The 24,637-nt window shown below is 38.4% G+C and overlaps 1 protein-coding gene across 2 annotated transcripts in view; it reads left to right on the plus strand.

Annotated features, from left to right (window-relative positions):
* The first annotated feature begins 2,559 nt into the window (after positions 1-2,559).
* Positions 2,560-24,637, plus strand: part of MPPED2 (metallophosphoesterase domain containing 2) — a 139,319-nt gene continuing 117,241 nt past the window's right edge. Inside the window, exons 1-2 of one of the 2 annotated variants that reach the window (XM_067532135.1) lie at positions 2,560-2,951; positions 8,651-8,894. In XM_067532135.1, the coding sequence (XP_067388236.1) occupies positions 8,767-8,894 (128 nt within the window). In that variant the 5' untranslated portion in view covers positions 2,560-2,951; positions 8,651-8,766. Of the gene's footprint in view, positions 2,952-5,740; positions 5,800-8,650; positions 8,895-24,637 lie in introns of those variants that run through there. The other variant, XM_067532136.1, reaches the window with a different exon arrangement.

The following is a 24,637-nucleotide window of genomic DNA, read 5'->3' on the forward strand; positions in this document are numbered from 1 at the left end:
ATTGAATGCCATTTGGGGCAGGAATTGTGTCTTCTTGTAAGTCTGTCTAATACTGCAAATACATACCAGTACCATGATTTAAGTCCTTTATTTCTTTCCTTATGGAAGCTGTGCAAAACTGTTCTTCATTTAGGGAAACAGTTCTTAACCAACGATTTTTTTAAATGCTTTTCTTGTACAGTTTCAGACACTTTGTGGAGACTGTCCAAAGTGATTGACAGAGTTAGGAGCTCAAGTCCATTGATTTTCATTGGGACTTGTGCCTGACTTCTTTGCGCACTTCTGAAAATCCTACCCTCCTTTCTTCTGTTTGCCAGAGATAAAATGCAGTGGGACTGCGATGGGATGATAGTGGGAGCTTCTGTAGCGCCTATTTATTTTACAGAATAATGAAATCTGTAATGAAATTTTTAACATGCATCAGCCTAGTCCGTGTATTTCTTGTAGTTCATGTTAAATTAATAAAAGTATAAAAAAAGTGTCTAGGGTTTAAAAACATGTTTTACATAGATCTTTTCCCCTTTAGAACTAAGCAGCATTAATGTAAACAAAAGCTGTTTGTTAGAACCTGAAGAATATTTTTAATTTCATCCAACCAGAAAATCAAACCTGTGGCATTCAAAACAAACCATTTGTTTATTTGCAGTTCCCAAATATATACCCTTAGATACTCTTGTCAGAATTTGTATTAATAAATCAAAATCCCCAGTCAAAATAAAGACAAACATACCATATTTTTTCTTACCTTGCATTCTTGTGTTTTTTTGTTTTGTTTTTTTCACTTCTTTATCCATTACAAAAGAAAGGTGAGAAAACAAAATAGGGAGTTGCTTTCCAAAAAAACACTTTAATCAATCTAAGATTTGCTGTGATAGAACAGCCGCAGGATCACATCTATTCCTATTCCTCACCTTTCCAGAGGGGCCGCCGGTTTCTGGTGCCCCGTGTTCAACCCATGATCACTGAAGAACATTTTGACCCAAGGTCCTGCCTCCTTCCTTGCACTGTCAGTTTGACTAATGATAACTCAAAAATTCTTGCCACTCCTCTGTGCATATAAGAGAATTGCCTAGGAGGCCCCAAATGGTCAACAATTAAATAGTTTATTAAAAGAATTAGGGGTCCAATGGGTCCCCATTTGACTGAAAATGTTATGTTGCTCAGACACATTTTGAGCATGGTGATCCAGATGACTGGTATTGACTTAATATTTTTTGTCTGAAATGGGTGGAAGGAAGCAAAGTGATCTACAAGTTAGGGTAAATATATGCCCCAATTTACAGATGAGGAAACTGAGGAACTAAGAAGTGATTTGACCAAGGTAAGGCAAATCAGTGATAGAACCTGTCTCTTCTGATTCTCAGTCCTGTGCCTTATCAAAATATCTCAGGCCAATTCTTTTTCCAGTGGCGGGATGTGTTTCTCTGAAGTTCAGACTCCGTTTCAGTCCTTTATTTGTGAAAAGGAAGACTCACTTATCTGAGGCCCATTTTATCTGAAACAAGTGAAATCTCTTTTGGGCCCTTACAATGATCACCCTACAATAAGCCCAGATGTGCCTTATGATCAGCATTGAAAAAACTCCTGCGACTTAATATATTTTAGGCTACTTGTTTGGCGAATTGTTAATGTGTTGTATATGTACACTGCTGCTTTTGCTCTCATGCTGGATTTCCATCTGATGGTGGTCTAGATCTTTGAGGCTGTCTTCAAAAAGAAATTTAGGTCTGGTTGTCACGCATATCCTAAGGATGGCCAAAGCCAGTATTGCTTTTAAATGTGTGGGACCCTACTGGCATAATTCTTTAAGGTCCAGCTAGAAACAGTTTTATCAGCCTGATTTTTCTGGGTTTTCTTTTACATTCTCTCCCCTTTTTGGCCCTGTACTTCTAAAATCATACAAGTCTTTTCTTCCATTTGTTGTCTTCAGAGAAAAAGAATAACCAGTTCTAATGTTTACTTTCTTGTTGATGTGACTGTTGACAATTACTATAAGGTGCTTATTAGGAAAAGAAAAAGAAAAAGAAAAAAAAAAAGAAAAATCCCAACAAATTCTACTAAAAAAAAAACCAAATCAGGTTTATTAAGCTTTCTTCTGGGCGCTTAGGCTAATTCTACTGTAGAACAATTAACACATTTCAACCATCATTGTATTTGTACCTCCTGTATTACTGAAAACAGTGCTTTTAACAAGGGAAAGCAGAGGTGCAAGAAATCTATGATACACAGGTCTTTTCCTTTGTCATAAAGTATGCCTAATTTGTTCTCACCTAGCCCCAGCTGGGGGCTTTTCACCCTTCAGTACTGGGGAGGTTTGTTTGTGTGCTCCCTTATCAGAAAAGTGGCTGGTCTCCTGAATTGCCTGCCTTTTATGATTATTTATTTCCAACGTGATGATCAATCTGTCTTTTTCCTTTGACCCAAGTAACACAGAGCTTCTCCTTTCTTTCTCTTCCAGGCTCCATGGGAGGGGGAATTGCAGCAGTTTGGCAGAAGAACTGTACTCTTCGCCCCCCCTCCCTTGCTCGGGGAGTGAAGTGAGAGGCAGCAGGAGGAGCTGGCTAGCTGTGTGTGTGTGCAGAGCTCCTTGGCCGCCCTGTTTCCTGGTGCTCTGCTCCCTGACCCCAGTGGCAGTCCCTTCGCACTGCACGGCTCTCCTCTCTCCCTTCTCCCCTGCTCTCTCTCCCCTCTGTCTCTCTCGCTCGCTCTCTCCCAGATCGAGGCTGCTCTCATTCTTTCTCTCTCTGCCTCTCATTTCCACTCTCCAGCCAGCCGGGGGACCCTCAGGGTCGAAGGTTTCGCCCTGCCTACACCAACCTCCTCCACTTTCCAGCCTTTCTCTTAACCAGCTCTCTCACATCCCCCATGGATCGCTTCCTCTCCCAGCACTGAAGGCATCCCTAGGACACACAGCAGCAGCAGCAGCCGCCGCAGCCGCCAGAAACAGAAAGGTAATCAACCCCGATTAGAGAGCAGGGGAAAGAAATCAAATGGAAAAATAACAAAACACAAAGCCTTGGGTTAGAGGTGCCTTGTCATGTACCAGTAGACGGGGAGCAGACAGGGGCTATCGCAGCTGTGCTGAGCCAGGCTGCTTTAAACAATAATAAGAAAAACTGGCTGCTTATTTTCCGCTCACCAGAATGGTCATTTAGCTGGATGCTTTGGCTTTGATTTGTTTTGGTGTTTTTTTTTTTTTTTTTTTTTTTTTTTTTTTTTTGCAGAGTGAAAGCGAATTATTTTGTTGAGCTGTGTCTCGTCTGCCTCCCTCCACCCCAGGCAATACCCCCTGCTTCCCCCACTGCGTTATTTCTTGTCGGAGGGGGGGGAAGGTAGCGGTGGAAGTGATTTGGCAGCAGAGAGAGAGAAATGGGATGAATTTTCCTGGCTGTTTACTAGAAAGTCTCGGGTGATCGGGGTTATAATGTTAGAGCACAGCCGTGGGAGGCTAGGCCAGGGTGCATTGTGCTCGCCGGAGAGACCAGGGAAGCGGCAGATCAAGCGGGCGAAATACAAAGTACAGTTACATTCAAACTGAGATGTAGCGTTTGTTCCGATTTTTCTGCATTTCAGGGAGGTTTTTTTTCTCTCCCCCTTTCCCTCCCCCCCAAGCGTGCATGTGTTTGGGGGCGGGAGACTCCAAGAAAAGTACCTATTGCAAATCGGTTTCTTTTATATTCAGAGGTGGAGTTCCCATGTCTGTTTTACATGCGGGAGAGCTACATTTTAAAACATGTTTTGAAATTCTGATCCCAGAGGCCTAGGGCACTTGGAAACCTTTAGAGAGGAGGGATTTTTTTGGGGGTGGGGGGGGGGAATGAATTGTGGAAATGACACAGCTGCAATAAAAAGTGTTTGTTCCCTTGGTTGAATATGTAGCTCGTTTCCCCCCCCCCCCCCCGTCCCCCCCCATTCAGCTTTAGTGCAAATGTGGGCGTGGAAAAAACCGTGCATTAGTTTCAGAGAGCGGGGAGGAAAAAGGAGGATGGAAACTTTATGCATTTAAGAAATTGCAGAAATTCCCCCGTCCCCCCCGACATAATAAACACGGGAGCAATTGCAAAATCAGGAGCTTGTAGAGCGGGTTTGTGCTTCCTGGGGGCTGTGTGTGTGTGTGTGTGTGTGTGTGTGATGGGCTGTAATGCCAGCTCGTCTAGTGGAAGGGGGAGATCGGATGGGATGAATGACGTTGGGAAAAGGGGGCTGCTGTACAAAAGGCAGGATGGTGCGGTGTCAGAGCCATTGGCCACTGACTGTGATCAATTGATCCGAGCCTGGGAAAAAAGGAGTGAGAGAGCGCCAAGCCCCCTGCGTAATCAGACCAGCCAGCACAGGGGCTGCCCAGAGAGTAGGAGGCAGCAGCAGCCGGGCATGGATTGACTGATAGAGGAGGTGTCGTGTGCAGACTGGTACCACTTCTGCCTTTTTTGCCTAGTTCTGGGTACCACATAACTAATTTTGGCAACTGGATCGTGTATGCTGAGAAATCGGCTTGCCCTGAGGTTTTATTCCGCAGACACATGAAGGGGGAGGGACGGAGGTGGTATTTATGAATGTACAGCCTTGCGTTTGTTTCTCTGTGCGACTCAAGGTGTGTGTGAATGATTTTTTGGATAAGCTTTCTGTGGGCATCACTACTTTGATTTAACTTTTCATGTCTCCCGCTCTGTCTTGAAGTCTGCGAGAGCTTATCTGGAAGTGTGTGCGGAGTGCGTAATGTGTTGCCTAGGATGAAATTTTAAAACACACATCTACACTTAGTATATGTAGTATCACTTTGATATATGCACCGCTCTTGAGGAGATGAAGTTGGAGTTGCAGGAAAAGTATAGCATAACATTGCAGGGATTTAGCAAATTGTTAAATAATTTCTAGCACATCCTGCAATAAGCTATGAGAGACCAAATAACTATCTTATTTCCTGGGATAGGCTTGTGTTAATATTTTTTAAAATTATTAAATGCTCTGTCATTGTCGGTATAACAGATATTGGAATCCTACTTGAAAAGAAAGTGTTAACATCTAATTTAACCCTTCCCCCCCCTTCAGTCTTAACAGACTTCTGAATTTTCTCCAACTAAATACCAGTTAGAAAGGAAAAAGCACTGATTGTTCAAACTGAGGACAGAAAAATGCATAAATTTGAGTGGGATTTTTTTCTATCAGTGCCATAAATAAATACGAAGTGCTATTATATACAATGTTGTTTTAATTATAGTTAAAATTAAAATAAAATTTTAAAAGCTACTGAGTATTAATACTCATTAAAAAGTATACAAATTTTCTGTTGTATAAAATTAATATGCCTGCTCTTTGTTTTAAAAAGTGCCAGTCTTGTACATTTTATAGATTTAAAATTGAAAAAATGGACCCACACAATAGGGTATCTTTTTTGTGATATTCTAAATCATAAATATATGCTGAAAGATGGCTATTGTAATTGCCAGAATAACCTCTGGCATATCATTAGTAAAACATGATATAATAAAGTGTGTTGCTTATCCTTTTTATAGTTATATTTCTTGCTTAAAAATTATCAGGTAAGAAGTTGCAAATATTGCATATTAGGTTGCACTTGACAGCTATGAAAAAACATGCAACTATTCTTTTGTGCTCATCTACTCAGTGAGTGTTTACTGTTAGGGGGCGAGAAGAACAATAGTGTTGAAAAATAAGCCTTTTTTTCCTTGGGCCCAATATAAATTTGGTTATGAAAGTTTTGAAATACTTTGCTTCTGTTCGACATTCTCTTCAAAGAACTCCCCATTAAAGAAGATGATAATCCAATACATCTGATAGGTGAGCTATATTGCTCTACAAAGCATTCAAGAGATAATAGGAAAAATGAAATTAAAATCAGCCTCCCAGTTATGTATTTGACTTTTTCTAGGTTGCGTATTGTTGTTGCCTTTCAGTTTAATAGGATGCTTTGTTTAACTTAGTCTTATTTAAGTATAGAACTGTATATTTAGGATTAAATACTATGGGAAACAACTGTAGTTTTTGCTTTAAATATTACAATGAAACAACTTAAAAGTATTTTATATGACTATCCAATATCCTCGTAGTACTTGTCCTATGCTAGTTAGCTGAAATTTATATTTTTGTAATAGTTTTATGAACACCGTAAAAAGGATGTTTAATATTATCTTTGTATATAATTCACTCTAATGGGCAAATTACATTTTTTTTCCGACTTACTTGTAATATGAAATGTTCTGACTTTTGCTTACGCTATTAGTGAAACTACAGTGGCGTAGCTTTTCTAAAAGTCATCTGAGCAAAAATTTGGTTGGATTGCTTTTAATGTTCTCTGTTTTACATAGTAGATTTTTATTGCAAAAAAATAAGATTGCGTTGTAATTTCCACACTGTTCCCCAAATTATGCAAACACTAAAGTTCTTGCTGTATAAAAATGTATATTTTTTCCCTTCAAGCCTTGATGGCTAACATTCTTTTTAACGACAGTCATTTCTCTAACAGGAAGATTTGTTCATTTGTATTTACTTCTCAATGCAGTGCAATTATGCAGTTTTATGCTGCACACACTTAATAGTTTGTATCTCAGAAGAATTACAGTACTTGGAACAGGACTACAGTTTGAAGCAGGTTTTGTGTTTTACTGTTATGCAAAATAACAGTAAAATATAATTGTGAGGGAAATAAAGGAAACAGCTGCAAACTTGGTATGAAAACCTCCACATTATGATTTGAGTGGAGTTATTACACGTATCTTACTTACTTCACACTTAACAGGGCAAAGATTTGATTTAGTAAATCTTATCTTGTTGATTTTATCCCTCAGACCCTTCGTACTATTCTTGTGAAGGCAAATTAGTACAAAGACCAAATAGTGACTTCACTGAAACATAAAACTATAAGTAGTTGTCTCTCTCTTGGTGAGAATTTTAACGTTCAGTTTAATTTTGCCTGCTTTTTTACTGATATTGGAAATGGATGTGAGAATCCTATTCTTGGAATGAAGAGTGTGGAATTTCTTTGCCCAACAAACATATGGAAGCCTAGGTAGGCCTGAGGTTGTAAAATAATAAAATAAATGGCCTATGGCAGACCATATGTCATTTGCTGGGCATTTTTGTAGTATTTTATATCAAACTGTAAAGTAATCTTTTATTCTAAATATATTTTATTACAAAGCAAAGATTTCAAAAGTTTAATGTTACATGTTGTAAAAATACTTCTGTTTGGGAGCTAAGGGTAGTCCAAGAGCATCGCTGTAGGAAAAATATTACATAGTTTGATGCCTGAGGCTCCAATCACTCTCCTCCCTCCTATTTTGTATGTTCTCATATCAGCAAATGGAGATTTACTCTTATAATTTACACATAAATACAAGAACCTGCTGGTTGCATCTAATAATTAAAGGCCAGATCCTCCAGCTGAGGATCTGCTCCATAAATAGCAATTACGCAGAACTTGAAAGCACTTTACAGACATTGATCAATTTTCACAAAACTCTTGTAAAGCAGGGGATAGTCTTCGTATCCTATTTTACAGATTTGGGGAGGGGATGAGACAAAGTTTATGAAGCAGTCAGGACTGAGATTCGAAGTTGAGAGTTCCTGGCTCTTAGGCTTGTGTGCATGCTGCTAGACCACCGTGCATCTCCACTCTGAATGCTAATATTCTTTATGGTGTATGTGTGTGTGTGAGAGAGAGAGACAGATACAATATATATATATATATATATTTGTGAGAGAGAGAGAGAGAGAGAGAGAGAGAGTGTGTGTGTGTGTGTGCTTTGAAGAAATGAAACAGTTTGGCATAATGCTGTGACTACAATTTGATGATGTCTGGTGTACCAGCAAAGGTGTTGGTACTTTAATTTAGTGACTGGCACATTGTGAACCTGTATCTAAGGCATTTGTGTGTATAGGCAGAGGAGCATGTTTTTCTCTTATCATATATGTAGAATTCTCATTAATAGAATTATATAGGTGCACTCAGAGAAGACTGATAATAGTAGCAAATAAATCACAACTATTTGATTATGTAAAGTGTAGAAAGCGTAGTTTTGCTGGAGGTGGAATGAGTACTTAAGTAATGCTGCTCAAATGCCAGTTTTCCTTCTGAGAGATATAAATACTTTGATCCAAAGTGGTTTGAGTTTACCTTTTGTTACAGCTTTGTAAGATGGGCTGTCTTATATTCAATTGGCAAAAGATCTGATGAAATGTAACCAATTTTGTAAAGCTAATATAGTACTTGAAGAGGGTGCAGGTGTTGGATGAGCCATTTGACCTTCATGAAGTTAGGGCCAGTTATTCACTTTCACAGCTGTAATTAGTGCAAGATGTTTATTTAAAATTAAGAGGAATAGTAAATATGGGGCACTTAATTGGGGCTTTCCACACAGGTTATTTTGTAGTGGTAAACAAAGTCTTACTTTAAGCAATCCATACTACAAAGGTACTTAAAATAGTACAACATGAGGAAGCCTTAAAAAAAAGATTCAGATATAATTAACATTTAGTGGCTAGATACCAAAATAATGGGTATATTAGAAATATATAGACAGAGATTTCCAAAGGAAACCAACATAGGGCATATTGAAATGTATCATAGTATGATTTTTATGGAGTCTCAGAACTTTAAACACTGTCTTTGTTGTTTTTCTTCCTTTTGTAGAAGTCTATAGTGTTGATGAGGAGATCCTTGGGTTCAGAAGTTGGCTGGAACACAATGCCCACCCCTATTCTTGGCTCTGGAAAGTTGTAAATTGCTCATGTCTATAAGGAGGAAGGATGGCTCATGGAATTCCTTCACAAGGCAAAGTTACCATAACAGTGGATGAATACAGCTCAAATCCAACCCAGGCATTTACACACTACAACATCAACCAGAGCAGGTTCCAGCCTCCACATGTACATATGTAAGTATTATTAACCCTGATTTTTAAGCTAATTTAAAATGAGGACTGTCAATAGGACAGTTGGTTGAAAGCCAGAGCAAGTGATTTGTCAGGTAAACTACTTGATGAAAACTGCCAAATTTGTTGCATACTATACTTTACAAATAGTGTTCCATCACCTCTAGCTGCTAATTACTTTGCCCTCCCAAAAGCAATGGCACAGACTTAGGCCTGCTCTACACTAGAAAATTAAATTGGCTTAACTATGTTGCTGAGGGGTGTGAAAAACCTGCAACCCTGAGCAGTGAAGTTAAGCCAACTTAACTCCCGGTATTGACAATGCTAAGTCAACAGAAGAATTCTTCAGTCAGTCTAGCTATTGCCTCTTAGGGAGGTGGATTACCTACACAGACAGGAGAATCCCTCCAGCCCTTGTAGATAGTGTGTACACTAAAGGACTGCAGCGATGAAGCTTTGCCACTGTAGCATTTTTAGTGTTGAAATACCCTTGGTGAAACTCATCAGAATGTAGCATTGTGTATGAGGTGCAGATTCTGAGGTTGACTTGTAACTTTAGTGATTTCACTGTAACTTGCCAGAGGGATCTATTTCTTTAAAATTTTATCACCCTTCCCCCACCCTTTACACTCATCTGGGAAATAGGCCTAATTGGGACTAAATGTCTTCTGATCACTAAATCCTTTGTCCTCCTTGTTGTGAGTGGAATGTGTGCCACATGCTGTATTCCACTCACACCAAGAAGGACAAAGGATTCAGAGATCGTGGAACAATTAGTCCCAAGAAATACAAATACTGAGTTAAAATAATGTTCATGGCCTGAACTTAAACCAACAAAAGCATGGGAAATTCAGAGCGAAGGCGCCTTACCTTACCATGTTATGCCTTTAGAATTGTATGACTTGTAAAATCATTCTACAATATAGTATCTAGGCACAATGGGGAGTGTTAAGAACTAAGTGCTAGCTTTAACTCTGAATTTCCTTCCCATTGTTTGGTTAAGTCAGATCCTTATCAGCTATTTCTGTTTAAGTTCTTTTTTTCTTAATAGTCTCAAATGTATGTTAAACTATAAAACAAAAGGGATGGCTCTTGACCTCACAGATGGCCCCTGTGTTAACCAGGATTTTGTACATTGTCAAGCTATTGCATTTGATAGGGCCTTTGCATAGGAAAGTGCTAAAGTGACATGCCACTTCATAGCCTTTTTCCTATGCAGAATTTTGCCAAAAGGCTGACAATCCCAACAGTAGAGCATTTTCTCCTGGGACTTCATGTAGTTAACAATATTCATAAAATCATAAACCATCAATGGAGCTTCTAAGAGGAAAGGTCTGAAGAGTAACTATTGTAGAGTAGCCATTTTCCAAACTTGGAAATGTTTGCCTTATATATTTCTAATTACATTTTGTTGTAGCTGAAAAGATCATATTGCTTTCAGGGCAAAACTCTCCCCTCAGCTCCACAGTATGGATCTCTTATCAGCAGTGCAGATCTCCCTTGCACATTTTGCACTCCAGGCTGCACTGCTGACTTCCATCAATATCAATAGAAGTTCTGTGTACAGAATGAGTTCAGAATAACCCGTCAAGATCCAGACTGTAGATTGGAGAGAATTTTGTTCTTAAAGGGCCCCTTCCAACTCCTGTTGAATGCAACAGGAAATTGCCGTGGACTTCAGTAGGACCTGAAAATGACTAAAAAGAAACATTTTTATTTTTCAAAATGCAGCTCTGATTTGTTCTAAAAATGGGTGGTAATAATAATGATGATGATCTCTCAATATTTTTGTGCATCTCTAAGCCAGAAGTAGTTTGACAGATATCTTAAAGTTTCATTGGATTTGAAAAACTCCCTAATTGGAATTAAAAATCTGAAGTTATAATTTACAACATAATGAAAATGAAAACAGACTCTTAACTACAATATTGCTGCTTTGATTTCATCACGAGCATAAAAGAAGGGTGTGATGGTACAGAGATGGAGTGATGGGAGAAGGAAATGATTTTTGCACCAAAATCTTGACTAAACTGGAAGCGACTGAATGAGGTGACTTACTTAGAGCAGAAAGACAAAGATTGCAGTAGTTGAGGCAAGTTTTGGCAGTTGAAATGGAGAGCAAATGCTGGATTTTCCAGAAGCTATAGAGGAAGAAATGGCATGATGTGGGGGCGGAGGCGAGTGATGAGATGAATACTCGAGATTGTGAGTGTGGGTGATCAGGACAATAGAGTTGTCTTTGCTGAAGGAGAAATGAAAGAAAAGTGAGAGCTTCAGAAAAGGATACTCATTTGCCTTTCCAGGGTGTTTATAATTGGAAGCTGGGTGCATACACACAAGTGAGGGGATCAGCAGGTAAAAATCTTGATACGAAAATTGGGAAAGACAAAAATAACCAAGAAACCTTTCCTTTTTCCAAAAGCGCACATGCTCTTTTTACCCTACTATTAATGCCACACTGCTGCAGCTGCCGACCTTTTACACAGCTTTGTTTTTCTTAGTGCACTCTTACGTTAATGCCTCTTTATAAAGAATTCAAAGAACATTTTTCTCTCTGTTAAATGGAAAGTTACAATGCAGCCTGATAAAAGAGTGTCGGAAAGTTGACAAAAGAGTATACAAGCACTGAGCATGCTACAGCGGTGGTTCTGAACCAGGGGTATGTGTACTCCTGGGGGTACGCAGAGGTCTTTCAGGGGGTACATAAGCTCATTTAGATATTTGCCTAGCTTTACAATAGGCTAGATAAAAAGCACTAGTGAAGTCAGTACAAACTAAAATTTCATACAGGCAAAGACTTGTATATTTATATTCAGTTGATTTATTTTATAATTATATGGTGAAAATAAGCAATTTTTCAGGAATAGTGTGCCGTGACACTTTTGTATTTTATATTATGTCTGATTTTTTTAAGCAAGTAGTTTTTAAGCTAGGTGAAACTTGGTTTATGCAAGACAAAACAGACACCTGAAGGGAGTACAGTAGTCTGGAAAGGTTGAGAGCCACTATACTAGAGTATACTAGCACATGCCAATGGACTGCTACATCACTTTGCTTGTTCTACACACTAGGATCCATAATCTAAGGTAGAACTCAGTTTGAGGGCCAAGCATGCTCTCATGCATGAGAGCTCCCAAGCGTTTTTCTCAAGGGATTTTCAAAATGACGTGTGTGCAACATATCTCAGTTTACCCTTTGTGTGTGTGTTCCTCTGTGTGTGAAGGCGAGGGTTGGGGACAACAGTTAAAGGGGTAGTTAATACAATTTATTCTGGATTGATTGAGCTGCTTATATGCCTCTTGCATTCATTGGGCTTGATTCTGATCTCACACTGGTGTAAATTAAAAGTCAGTGGAACCTTATCAGTGTAAAACCACAGCATGAGATCAGAAACATGCTTACAGTTTCCTGAGACCTTGTCCTCCTCCCCCTCCATTTGATGTCTCAGAACAGAGACATATGGTGTAATCAACACAGAACAGAGAGCCAGTTTCTCTTGTGTTCTGATTCTGGCTCTGCCACTGACACTTTCTGTGGCTGTGGGTGAGGTGTTTCAGAGGGGCACTATCTTCACTTTGAGTAGGTGACACAAGGCCAGTTTCACTTTTTCACTGTCTGATTGTTCTGCATGTGCACAGTGATTCAGTTTTTGGTTTGCAGACACCATGAGACCAAAAATGTGTCTTCATTAACCTTTTTAAAAATTTATTAAAATATTTCTATTGCATTTTGTAAAACTCATTTGTTTTATGTTTTTGGACTAAACTATCTGATTGTACCCTGCTTAAATGGAACTTTTTAAGGAAAAAACACAAATTGCATTTGTGTCCCCTTTTGCTTCTTAAGAATGTATAAAGAAGCTGTAAAAGATCGGTTTTCCTCCCTAAGTTTTCTAATTCCTCATTTTATGTTAATAGTTTCAAGGATATAATTTTTTCCCCTCCTGATTCTGCTGGAGGTCTCATTGGTTGACTCTGAGAAGTAGATTGGGATCTTTCATAGTTCTTCGTTGAACCTTTGACAAAGATAACTTTTACTTTCATTTGCTTACTAAGCATTTGAGTTAAATAGGTATAAAAAGCTCAACTGGCCAGCCAGAAAACAAAACAGAACACCAACCAAAAAACAAATAACAGCACGGATCATTTTAATCAGTCTGAATAAAAATAACTTTCCTTCTCAGACGAGTATCACTTCTTTGATGGTTGTGATTTCATTACCAGTTCTCCAGTCATTTGCTGAGTAATTCTGGAAAAACAAAATAGAGAACTTTTATAATGTAATGAAGCATGGAAGAAAAAGCTTTAAGAAATAAAATGACCTTAAAGACTTATAAGTACATCAAATACCTGCATTATTTAGGTACATTGTAAGCTCTTTGGGGCAGGACTTTCTTTTACTGAATGGTTATACAGCACCCAGCACAACTGGGCTCTGGTTGTGGCCTCTGTGTGTACTTGTAACACAAGTAATAATAATAAAGCAAAACAAAAGACTTCCCCCACCCCACCCCGCCACGCTGCCTTTTCCAGGCCACCTTTTTATCTTCTTTCCTCAGTTTAATTTACTAGGAGTGGTCTTTTTTATTTAAACAAAACAAAAAAAAGTTTGTCCAACTATATGAAAACTTTTATAGAAATGTTCATTTTTAAAATTTTTCATTGAAATGAATCAAAAATGTTTAGATTTGAAAGAAAAAGCTTGTTTTTATTTTAAGTGAACTGAAATTTTTTCAGTTTTCTGGGTTCAGACCCCTCCCCCCTTTTTTTCATCTAGAAAAGAGACTAAACGGATGTGAAAATGGAAAGGAAACCCCCCATTTCACCTCCCACCCAAACTGAAAAATGTTCAGTTCTTAATCAAAATGAATTTTTTTTATTTAGTTTTGACAAAAAGATCAGAAATTTCTTGGAAAACTTTTGGGTGAAAAAGCTAATTTTTTTCTTTACTTGGAAATTTTTCATCATTTTCATAGTTAGCTTACCAGTTTTTGACCAGCCGCATTATTTACTTCACAAGGGTGTTGAGAGTATTTGTTAATTGAACATCCTGCTACTGCAAACTAGTCCATGTAGACAGATTCTCATTTACTTCTATGGGGGTCTGCCCAGATATAAAGTTCCAGAGGGGTAGCCGTGTTAGTCTGTATACAGCAAAAACGAGAGTCCTGTAGCACCTTAAAGACTAACAAATTTCTGTGGGCATAAGCTTTTGTGATGCATTTGACGAAGTGGGTTGCAGCCCACGAAAGCTTATGCCCGCAGAAATTTCTTAGTTTTTAAGATGCTACAGGACTCTCGTTTTTTCCAGATATAAAGGTCCACTTATGCAAAATAGCTTGCAGGAATGGGATCATTGTTTTTAAGGTGCTTTGAAGATGAATAGTGCTATATAAACAGTAAGTATTATTGTGTTAAATATATGATTTGGTCTAAGGACAGTTCATTACCTCTGGGAGTAAGGAAGGTGGCGATCTCAGTACAGCAGCAATGGATGGAAACTTGCCTAAGGGCTTGTCTACATCAGGAAATTTGCCAGTATAATTATACTGCTATCCTTATACTAGTATAACTCCCCATGTGGACACTCTTATTCCAGAATAAAAGTGCTTTTTTTGTCAATCTACTTTGTGTTGCGTCGGTAGCAATATATGCTAAACTGGAAAAAGGTATTCTTATTCCAGAATAAGAGTGTCCACATGGGGAGTTATAGTAGTATAAGGATAGCAATATAATTATACTGGTAAATTTCCTGACGTAGACAAGCCGTTAGGCAAGTTTCCATCCATTGCTCTGTACTGAGATTGTCACCTTCCTTACTCCCAGTACCAGTATAACAATAACAAAGTAATTATGCTGGAAATTTTTGTTCACACTGGGATGCTAAATTGTTAAATCCACAGTCATTATGAGAGAGTTAACTTTGGAAAGTAGGATCTTTTACATTTTTCTTCTTATAGGGAGTTGATCAAACAGTCACTCAATGCTTGGAAATCCTATTGAAGACAATGTATGTTGCTTGGATTTACTTTTTAATATTTACTTTTCAGTATTTATGCTGTTTTTAAAACAAAATAGTAAAAAAGCAAACACACTACATTTAGGGCCCAATCCTGCAAACACTGAGGGCTTGTTTATACTTACAGCTCTGCAGATTCTCCCCTTGGCATAGGTACTACACTTCCCTGAGAGGTGGTAGCTATGTCAATGGGAAAGGCCCTCCCATCCATATAGTGCTATCTTCACCAGAGTTAGATTAGTATAACTGTTGCTCAGGGATGTGGATTTTCCATATCCCTGAGTGACAGATATACTGACATAAGTTTGTAGTGTAGTCCAGGGCTTGCATGCCTGAACTTGTGTTTGCAAAATCAGGGCCTTACTTTGAGATGTGAAAACAGGCTAGTCAGTTTTATTTAGTCAGTTTCATTTTCTGGTGCTCATGCAGAAGAACAATGAGAGTTGGACTGCAAATATGGTAATTTTAACTTGTTCTTAAAAAATCTGTTCCACAGTAGTGGTGTTGTTGTTGTTTTTGTTTTTTTAAAGTAATGGAAAGATTTCTACTGGTCTTAAATTTTTAATCACTTATTTTATATAATCAAAGTTTGGGACTTTTAATTTCATTGTACATAAAATTCTTCATCTGTAAAGTGAAAATAACAGTGCTTATTTCCTTCACAAGGACATTGCTAAGTTTAATCCATTATATGTAAAGCACTTCAAGATCCTTAAATGGAATGTGCTTGAAAGTGAAAAATATTCCTGTTATTATTGTGTATAACTCAGAGATTGTCCTGTAAACACTTATACATGTGGTTAAGTTTAAAAATGTATGTAAAGTCATTCAGACTATTCAGGTGCTTAAAGTTAAGCATGGAGATGAGTGTTTGCAGGACTGGCGCCTAAAGGAGAAATCCTGGCCCTATTGAAATCAATGGAAATTTTGCCATTGACTTCAGTGGGGCCACAATTACACCCTTTGTTACATTTGTAGTACATTGTGCTAAATTCTCTTTAAAAAAGTATTCCATCTGCCTTCTGTTTGTAAGGCACTTCATATCAAGTTTATCATTACAGCTTTTTCAACACACTCTACATTAATCAGAGCATTCCTTTATTTAATTTTAAATAATATACAGTGTCTCACTCAGTTGAAGAATTTAGTGCAGAGAGTTAGTTGACCTTCAGCAAGTCACTTACCTCTCTATACTTCTGTCTTGTCATCCCTAAAATAGCAAGACTGATGTTGACTCACCTTTTTCAGAAGTGCTTTGAGGTCCTTGAATGAAAAGTGCTATAGAAGTCCCATGTGTTATTGTTATAAATACAGGGCATAGTTACAGAGGTGATGTTTTGCCACTGTTATTTCCAAAGGCATTGTGCTTTCACTGTGCAACATTCTCCTTTAAAGGGTCTGACTGTGTTTCCACTGAATTCAGTGACAAAATTCCCTTTAACTTCAGCTTTAGCAGGAACAGGCTGTAAGAGTCTGATCTGGAACCCACTGAAATCAGTCTTAAAACTTCCATTCACTTCAGTGGGCCTTGGATGGAGGAAAATTCTGTGGGTGTAAGTCTCATTTCCGTTAAGGCCCTTTGACATCACTCTAGCAGCATATAAAGAGGCCTCATGGTGACCCCACTTTCAGGCCTCTGTAGACCATCAGAGCTGTGTAAAGAGGCCTTACTGTAAATGAAAATCAAACCCTGTGAATCATGGAATTCTCTGTGTATTGTACTATCTGGGGTGGAGTTTGACTTTAATGAAGGGAACCATGGGTCTGGGGCCCTAGATTTTGCTGATCCACTGGGATCTGTAAGAGACAAGAGCTAGCCAAATAGAGTCTGTTCACTAGCTGGTGTCACCATCCAGATTGCTGGCAGTCCAGCATCAGTGAGGGCCTCCTCTAGTTGTGTTTGCTCTGGAACAGCTCATTACAAGGTTTGCCATTGTGAAGGGGCTCAGCAGAAAAGTTGACTGCTTCAAGGGACCAGTAGGGGAATGATGTGTGTCCTCATCCCCTCTGAATGTGACACTCCCAAGCCCTTTCCCAGTATAGAACCCAAAATACCAGGAAGGCAGGGATGTTGCTATGTAGGCTGCAGACCCCTCCCCTCCTTTCAAGCGTGAAGAGTGGAATCGAGAAGGTACAATCTGACCTTTTCTCATCTGAACTTAAAGCTTCTGCCTGATTGTTTCCTCAGAGGGGCGGGGAGGAGATGGCACTCCTGTGGAACTGAGAAGGGAGTTTGATTCCTGTAACCTTTGGATCTTCCAAGGTTGGTAGAGGCCCTATACCTCTGCAGTGATTCCAGGCCTCTTGTTTTGTGTGTCCTTGTTTGCGCTTTTCTAATGGGGAAATTCGAACTAAAATTAGAGACTAAAGAAAAGCCCTGCAAATGAGTATATGTATGTAATGTAACTGCACAGAGCCTACACGCTGACATTTTGCACAACTGTTTCAGAAATATCAAAACCTTAGTGCAGATGTCCATTTCAAATTCTATTTTACACAATGACTCTCACGTTTGGATATCAAGTCTTGAGCTGCCAACCTTTACTGAGGTTAAAACAAATAGCTCACTGCTGAGCCAGCTGTGGAGCAGGAGTTCTGTTGTAGGGTCCTAGAAATCCAAGGCAACATGTCTTCCCTCTCCTCAAATGATATCTGAATGATTTTGCTTATTTCTGACTTCTGTAAAATGTCTTTCTGAGGATACCTTGACCCTTGGTAATAAAGCTTCTCAGATGTGATAGAAAAATAATAGGGCAGGGTAATTTCTTCAAAGCATGTACTTTTTCAGAATGCTTCTAAGTTACATGTTCAGAGACATAATAAAATTTGGCCTGGGGACTACCTGTGTTGTCACAAATGACAACTGCTAGCTGAAAAAGTCAGCACCAGTGTCAGGCATAGAATCCCCTGAGTCTCATAAGGTGAATTCATTCACCTATAAATCTCAGACCAGATTTTCTGAGTCCCTAGAAAGGATTCCAATATGTATAAGTCCTTGTAATATTGGCATATAGAATCTGTGGGCCAAATTCAGATGTGATGTAAGCAGGGACAATGCCATTTATCTCCGTGAGGTTGGTCCTACTTATACCATGCCTGATTTTGACCCCCTTTGATTTTCTTTTGTTTCACATTTCTTATGCGCAGAGTTGTGCAAAATGCAAAGACTAAGGATATTTTAAATATACTTAGCAGCCTTCATTCCAAAAAATCCTAAAGTGCTTCACTAACTGTATACATATTACACCACTGAAATTCAGCTGCCTGTGAGGTGGAACGCAGCAACCAACTTCAACATAGCTCACTGCTCAAAAGATAAGGAGAGTACATTTTGGCTAATGACACTGGCTACCCTATTTTTGCTGTATGACTTTTTAAATTTTGATGCCGAGCAAACAAGGTCTCAGTTCTTAAGATCTTGTCTGATGCAAATAGACAGTATAAAGATAGTCTATTGTGTTTTTGTTCCTTTAAAGACAAAGATATTATACCCAATACAATGACCTTATTTATTGTGCAGCATTTTGGAATTTTGTGCTGGTCCTCAGGAAAGGTAGTGACCAAAAAGGAAAATATGTATAAGTTAAAAACATTGTAACAGGAAGTGCTGTGTAATTAACACAACTAGACCTTTTAGGATTTTATTTCAGTGGACATTGCAAAACAAGATGATAGAAACAAGATGACAGCATGCAGAGATGTATTTCCCCAATATTTAAAGCAGGACACTGAACTCAGGTCTCCAGGAACCCTGACTTTTGCATTGTGTTAGAGTCCTTTTATGTGGTCCAGCAGAGTAGGCCATAAACGAGCAGTTCCAACCAATGGGGTCTATTCTTGCATAGTAGTTCTATCTCTCTTGCAGCTGCTGGTTCAGGGGAGTATGGGGATGTGCTCTGGTTATTCTTTGTCACTGAGACCTTAAGTCACTTTGGGGACCGAACCAGCCCGTGGCTGGCTGAGAATATAGGTAGCCCTGTTTATGCTTTGTGAAGCCTAGCTGGACCTGAGAATCAGGGTCTCACCATCCTTTCCTGGCTCTTCTACTGCTTTTAGCACATAGTACTGTATCAACCAACCTTTCTGTTCTTCCTAATACCCTAAAGGAAGGATGATACCACCATATCTCACAGGGATGTCCTTTTGTAAAAGGCTTGGAAATCCTTAGATAAAAAAGTTTGTCAGAGGAAAATTTGAGGTAATATTCTGAAATGGAGTAAGTAATGGAGGAGTAAGACATTTACTCCATAGACTTGCTTCTTGTGTGTAATTTTAGATTTAATGGAAAACTTGTCAGCGCTGACACATTTTGTATTGTTCACTGACAGAAGAAATGTCTGCCCATCTTTTTTATAAGGTGCATATTTTAAACATGTATCCTTACTTATATGGATAAAATAAGTAACAAGAAAACCAAAACTTTACCTTGTTTTTACCAAGAGATTATTCTTCCCTTTTTGAACTGTTACACCACGGTATCTTGTAAGATTTATTTTTATCCCAGTTGTTGGATTTCTTATTCCAAGCCCTTTCTTCTGTGTATGCTGCTTCACATTAGGGCTACGAAGACTCAAATAGATGTTGACAAGAAGAGATGGTACTTGGAGGCTCCCTCGTAGCAGAGCCCCGATGTATTGTAGTGGGCATTACCTTATATCTTGCACATTGGATTTAAAAGCACACAGCCATTCAGCTTAGACTAGTTCTGTCCCTTCCTAGGAGGGCAGCTGCTCGGGAGGGTTTGGAGAGAATGTGTGTATGACAGAGGGATCTTATCTGATGTATTTGTAAGCCAGGAACTTGCTAGTTAGCACATTTGCAGTTTCTGTGGCACAAGGAATTGAGTGCAGTGACTGAGAGCTGCAGGGTCAGCACATTATTCCTAAATGGTTAGCTACTGTATCAGTTTGCTGGGAGGTAACGGTGCCCCGTACTGTACATTTCCCCTCATATCCATGTTAAAGAAGACACAAAACAAAAGTTCACCAGTTTTTAATTATATTAGAATATCCATCTTTTGAATTTCATATTTGCTTTTGACCAACAGTTGGAAAACAAAAAACTCTTCTGAAAACAAGAACATTTTCATTTGTTGAGGTCTGATCCATATTGCAGCCTCTTAGATTCTTTGGAGATTGTTTTACTTGTGTTGCTGAGTTTCTAGACTATTTTGTCTACTAGGAATGTTATCGTTATAATGAGGCAGCACAGATATAATACAGTAATAAAAGTTTTTGGATACCATGTAAGAATTTCATTTAAAAAAGAGAGAGAGAGAGAGAGAGGGAGAAAAGATGATAACCCAGGAGGAGTATTATATATAATTTTTTTTATTTTCTTTCTTTTTTCTTCATTGTGGCCTTTGATGGTATTTTTGCTAGACTATTTTGTATTGCCACACCTTGACAGTACTACAGTGTCAATGAAACGAGGCACAGACCTTGTTTATTTCGGAATTTGAGACACCATTTTTTGCAACAAAACTAAGACCTTTAACTCTTGGAGTTTTCACCATTTGTTGTTAATTATCTGTTACCATAAATTCAATGCCTTGGAGAAAAGGGTGTGTTTTGAAATGTGTATGTAAGTAGAGCATTCAGTTTCTCTGGGCGAAAAGGAGTCAATCCTATTGGTATTGCTTTCAAGGAAATTAAATGCTCTGAGGTTTTTTTTGTTTTTTTTTCCCCAGCCTGATTTAGCTAGATCCCATTAGTACTGAAAGGATTTTACAATAAAGGACCTTTGCAATTCAGCCATGGTCTAGATTAGAGAGAGAAATCCCAATTTAAGTGAAAAATGAACGTTGCAATGAGTTGCTTTCCTGATGGTCTGTTCATGCCATAATTATGTATTGTATGTGCAAGACCCTTTGCTTTCAGCCAAACTGTTCCTTTAGAAGGTTAAGACAGCATGCTATAAAATGGAAAGATGCTTCAGCTACCAGTCTTTTATGATGTGTTTATTTTGTCCAATATAGAATTAAAGAATTTGATCCAATGAAAGTCAGTGGAAGTTTTCAAGTGACATAAATGGGTTTTGGGTCAGGCCCAAAATGAGCTAGGAACCATTAGCAGATTTGATGCAAGAAACGACAGTTTGCAGAGAAGATTTTACCTTGAGTCACATTATAAAGAAATAATGCAGTTTCGTTAGGCACAGTATGAAGGGCCATCACACCTCCTGTCTAATAAAATGCAGAAGGAATGCAGGAAAATAGCAGATGAAAAACACAATGATGTTAGGCAGGAAACAGAATAAATGGAAAATGAAAGATGAGCAAATGATTTGAAATAACCAGAAAGCAACCAGAGGAAAAAATGTTGGAATTAAGTATAGCTCTCTATACATGTCCCACAGCTGTGCTTTGTGTGTCAGGATTTTATTGTCTACATATGAGTTTGAAGGCAGTCCTGCTCTAGCATGAAATACAGTGATTGCGTATGGCACACATTATTACTGAAGCTTTAATGCCAGAGTCAATCTGAAGTTGTGTGTTTTATTATTTCCTTAACAAAAGCTTTTTTCAGCTCTTACGCCTCTAGCCTTGTGTCTTGTAGTGATTCACAAAGGAATCTCTCAATGCTGACCAAGGGTTTATATGTTCACATACTCACACAAGGTCATTTAAACCTTTCAGTGCCATGCCCAGAGCCTAAAAGCTTTAAAGACAATAGTTATTTTTATTATTATTTTATTTTATTCTTTGCAATTTTTCTTCTATTAAGCTTAGTGTGCTTGTGAAAGGTGCCACACTGGGAGCAAAATCCATGCTTTACAGAGGCGCACAGATATATTGTAGTTGCCATTAACGCTTCCTTCATAGTGTCCAACAAATGACCTTCATCTCTTTACTGCCTTCAGGATAGAAACGGTAAATTAGTCTTCATGCCCATTCAGCCCTAGACATTTCTTCAGAGAATGCCAAATGTAGTGGTTGTGTTTGTAGAGCAGACACTTGTCCATGAGGAAGCAAACCAAGGCCACTAACTTGTTTCAAGTAGGCTACCAAGGATCCATCTGATTGTAGTGGGTTTTGTTGTTGTTGTTTGTTTCTGTTTGCTTATATAAAGTCAGATTAGAAACAGTGACTTCTAAGTGAACAACCACATAATCCATTACCAATTCCCCAAGCCACCTACTTCTACTCAATATATGCTATGTTCCCAGGACATAAAAATGTCTCAACTGGACCGACAGGATGTTTCCAATTAATTTATGGGTTTCATCTAATTATTTTTCAACATGAAACAGGGCCAGTTTGAGTTACTATTGCTAATATGGTGATTGATTTTCCCTTTTCCCCCAAATAAACAAGATCTTTTTGTGGCACCTGTCACATAAAGTGGTCACCCTTAGAAGTTCACTAGCTTTGCCTTGGATGGATGGATGGATGGATAGTCCATGTACTGTTACCTAGTTTACTAATGAAATACCTAGAATAGTGCAAATACGGAAGTAATATTATTTAGTTATCTAAAACAGGTGTTAAAGGTTGAAGTCTCATATTAAAGTTATTATCAGATACAATCGGACACTTTAGGATCTTTAGAGCTAAGCTAGTGTAGTTCAAAAGTCCAAGGCATGTACAATGAGCACATTTTAAAGCTTACAAGTGCCATTAAAAACTAAACATTTACCACGCTGCAGTGATTGTGGTACCAACCACAGTATCCCCTAAGAAACAAAAAGTGTTTTAGTTAGTGCAGGAGCTGTGAAAGGTGAGTGGGTTTTTTTAATAGAATTCACTGAATGGTCCTGGCAAGGTCATAATTTTAAGAACCATCACAATGGTGAAAAATTTTAAAAAGGTTCTTTACAGTTTACAAAAAGTCACTTATTTTTCCATTAGTTTTGTGTTCCTTCTGCTATTATTTGTGTTTGAATGAAAGTTTTTACTTCATTATCCCCTTTACCTCTCCTGGATCCTGTGAGGAAGCCATAAAGCTGTGTTTTAGAGATGTCTCTTGTTAATGATATAACTGTGATGGCAGAGAGTTGGTATTACGACATCATAACAGAATCAGTTTGAAAGTTCATATGGTCTGTAAAAGAGAGAAACGTCGTTTATTAACCACCCTCAATATATCTTTTGATCATTAGAAAAAGAGGTAGAGGCAACAGTAAAAACAATTGAAAGGCCTAAAGTATGACATTAGAAAGTATTCCCCCAGTTTGAGAATCTCTTTTTAAAAGGGGTGAGGAGAGAGATACCAATATCCATGTCCAATTTAAATGAGAGATAAGGTGGGTTAGGTAGTAGTATCTTTGATTGGACCAACTTCAGTTGGGAAAGGAGACAAGCTTTCGAGCTTACACAATGTAAGCTTGAAAACTTGTCTCTTTCACCAACAGAAGTTGATCCAATAAAAGAGATTACCTCACCCACATTGTCTTTGTAATATCCTGGGACCAACACAGTTACAACAACACTGCAAACAATTTCAGTGAGTCTGTAGTCTACATTATAAATATACACTGGATGTAGGGTAGAAAACCGGCACACACTCTCTGGATTCTGTTAGGGCCAAGCAGAATCTCATTAGGGACCACTTCAAAGATCAGTTCCTCATGTCCATAAAAACAAGTGTAAATTATCTAGTGTGAGCCTGCTTTTAGCAGTTGCACTGTTATATTATGCATGATTCTAGACTGCGCATGGTTTGAGCAAACTGCACTATATTCCATTAGTTTTTCATTTTTATGCTAAGCCTTGCAATTTAGCAATTTATTGGTGTTATTTTGGCTAATATATCATTTGACTTAAAATTTCCCATTACATTTGCTGTTAATGGTGACACAATGTCTAGAAAGGACCAATAAGGTACTACGGAGATTACATTGTTAAAAAGGAATAAGTTATACAACTCACTCTGTTTTATTGACAGCTTCACATGCTTTCTCATTCCACTGTTTCCTGAGTCATGGGTACAGATTTTGAAGAAAGTAAATGCTTTTGAGAGACTGTGTTTGAAGTGAATCTAGAAATGCTTCTTGGGATACTGCACTACGGCACTTGACCAAAATATTAGTGAAAATAAAAAATGTTAGACCCTCATTAACTTGTACTGCAGCTAACCCACACACCAAAAGGGCATTCTCTTACCACTACGCAGGAGAGATGTAAATGTAAAGCAGCCTATGTATACTATGATGTTTTGCCATTAGCCTTGGATTTGGCCCTAAGCCTTCATTATCCTTGCAAATACACCACATAATAGTTACTAGTATGCCATGGAATATTGTCCTACACTTGCATAAAGAATGAAATGCATTTTTTGATGCAGTGTCTTAGATTTGTTTATATTGTTTGGTCACTTAGGGCCCAATCCAACTCCCAGTGAAGTCAGAGGCATTCTTTCCATTCTCTTCCTTGGAGAGTTGGTTTGGGCTGTTACTAGGTAATTTCATAACCACCAGTTGCTCTCTAGTGTATAGTTTACAGCTAACTTTACAGATAATTTGCAAGAGCATCTTGTTTGATATGTCTAGGTTACCGGCTTATGTGATTTGCAGTAGTGATGGGTGGTTCAAAGGGGTCAACATTCAGTTTACAGGTGAACTGCAAAGTTTAAAAAAAAATCCACATACTGCTTTTGTAACATTACAGAATAAGGGGAAATGATTGTCCAAAGCTGCAGTAATCAGGACTCGGTCATGCAAGATAATTACCACATCCTTAAGGGCCTGATTCTGCACCTATTGAGAAGTGAGAGTGAGCGTTTTAACAC

This window comes from Emydura macquarii, unplaced genomic scaffold (assembly GCF_026122565.2).
Source record: "Emydura macquarii macquarii isolate MOO-44397 ecotype Brisbane River unplaced genomic scaffold, CSIRO-AGI_Emac_v2 contig_3240, whole genome shotgun sequence".
In the NCBI taxonomy this organism is placed as follows: domain Eukaryota; kingdom Metazoa; phylum Chordata; order Testudines; family Chelidae; genus Emydura; species Emydura macquarii.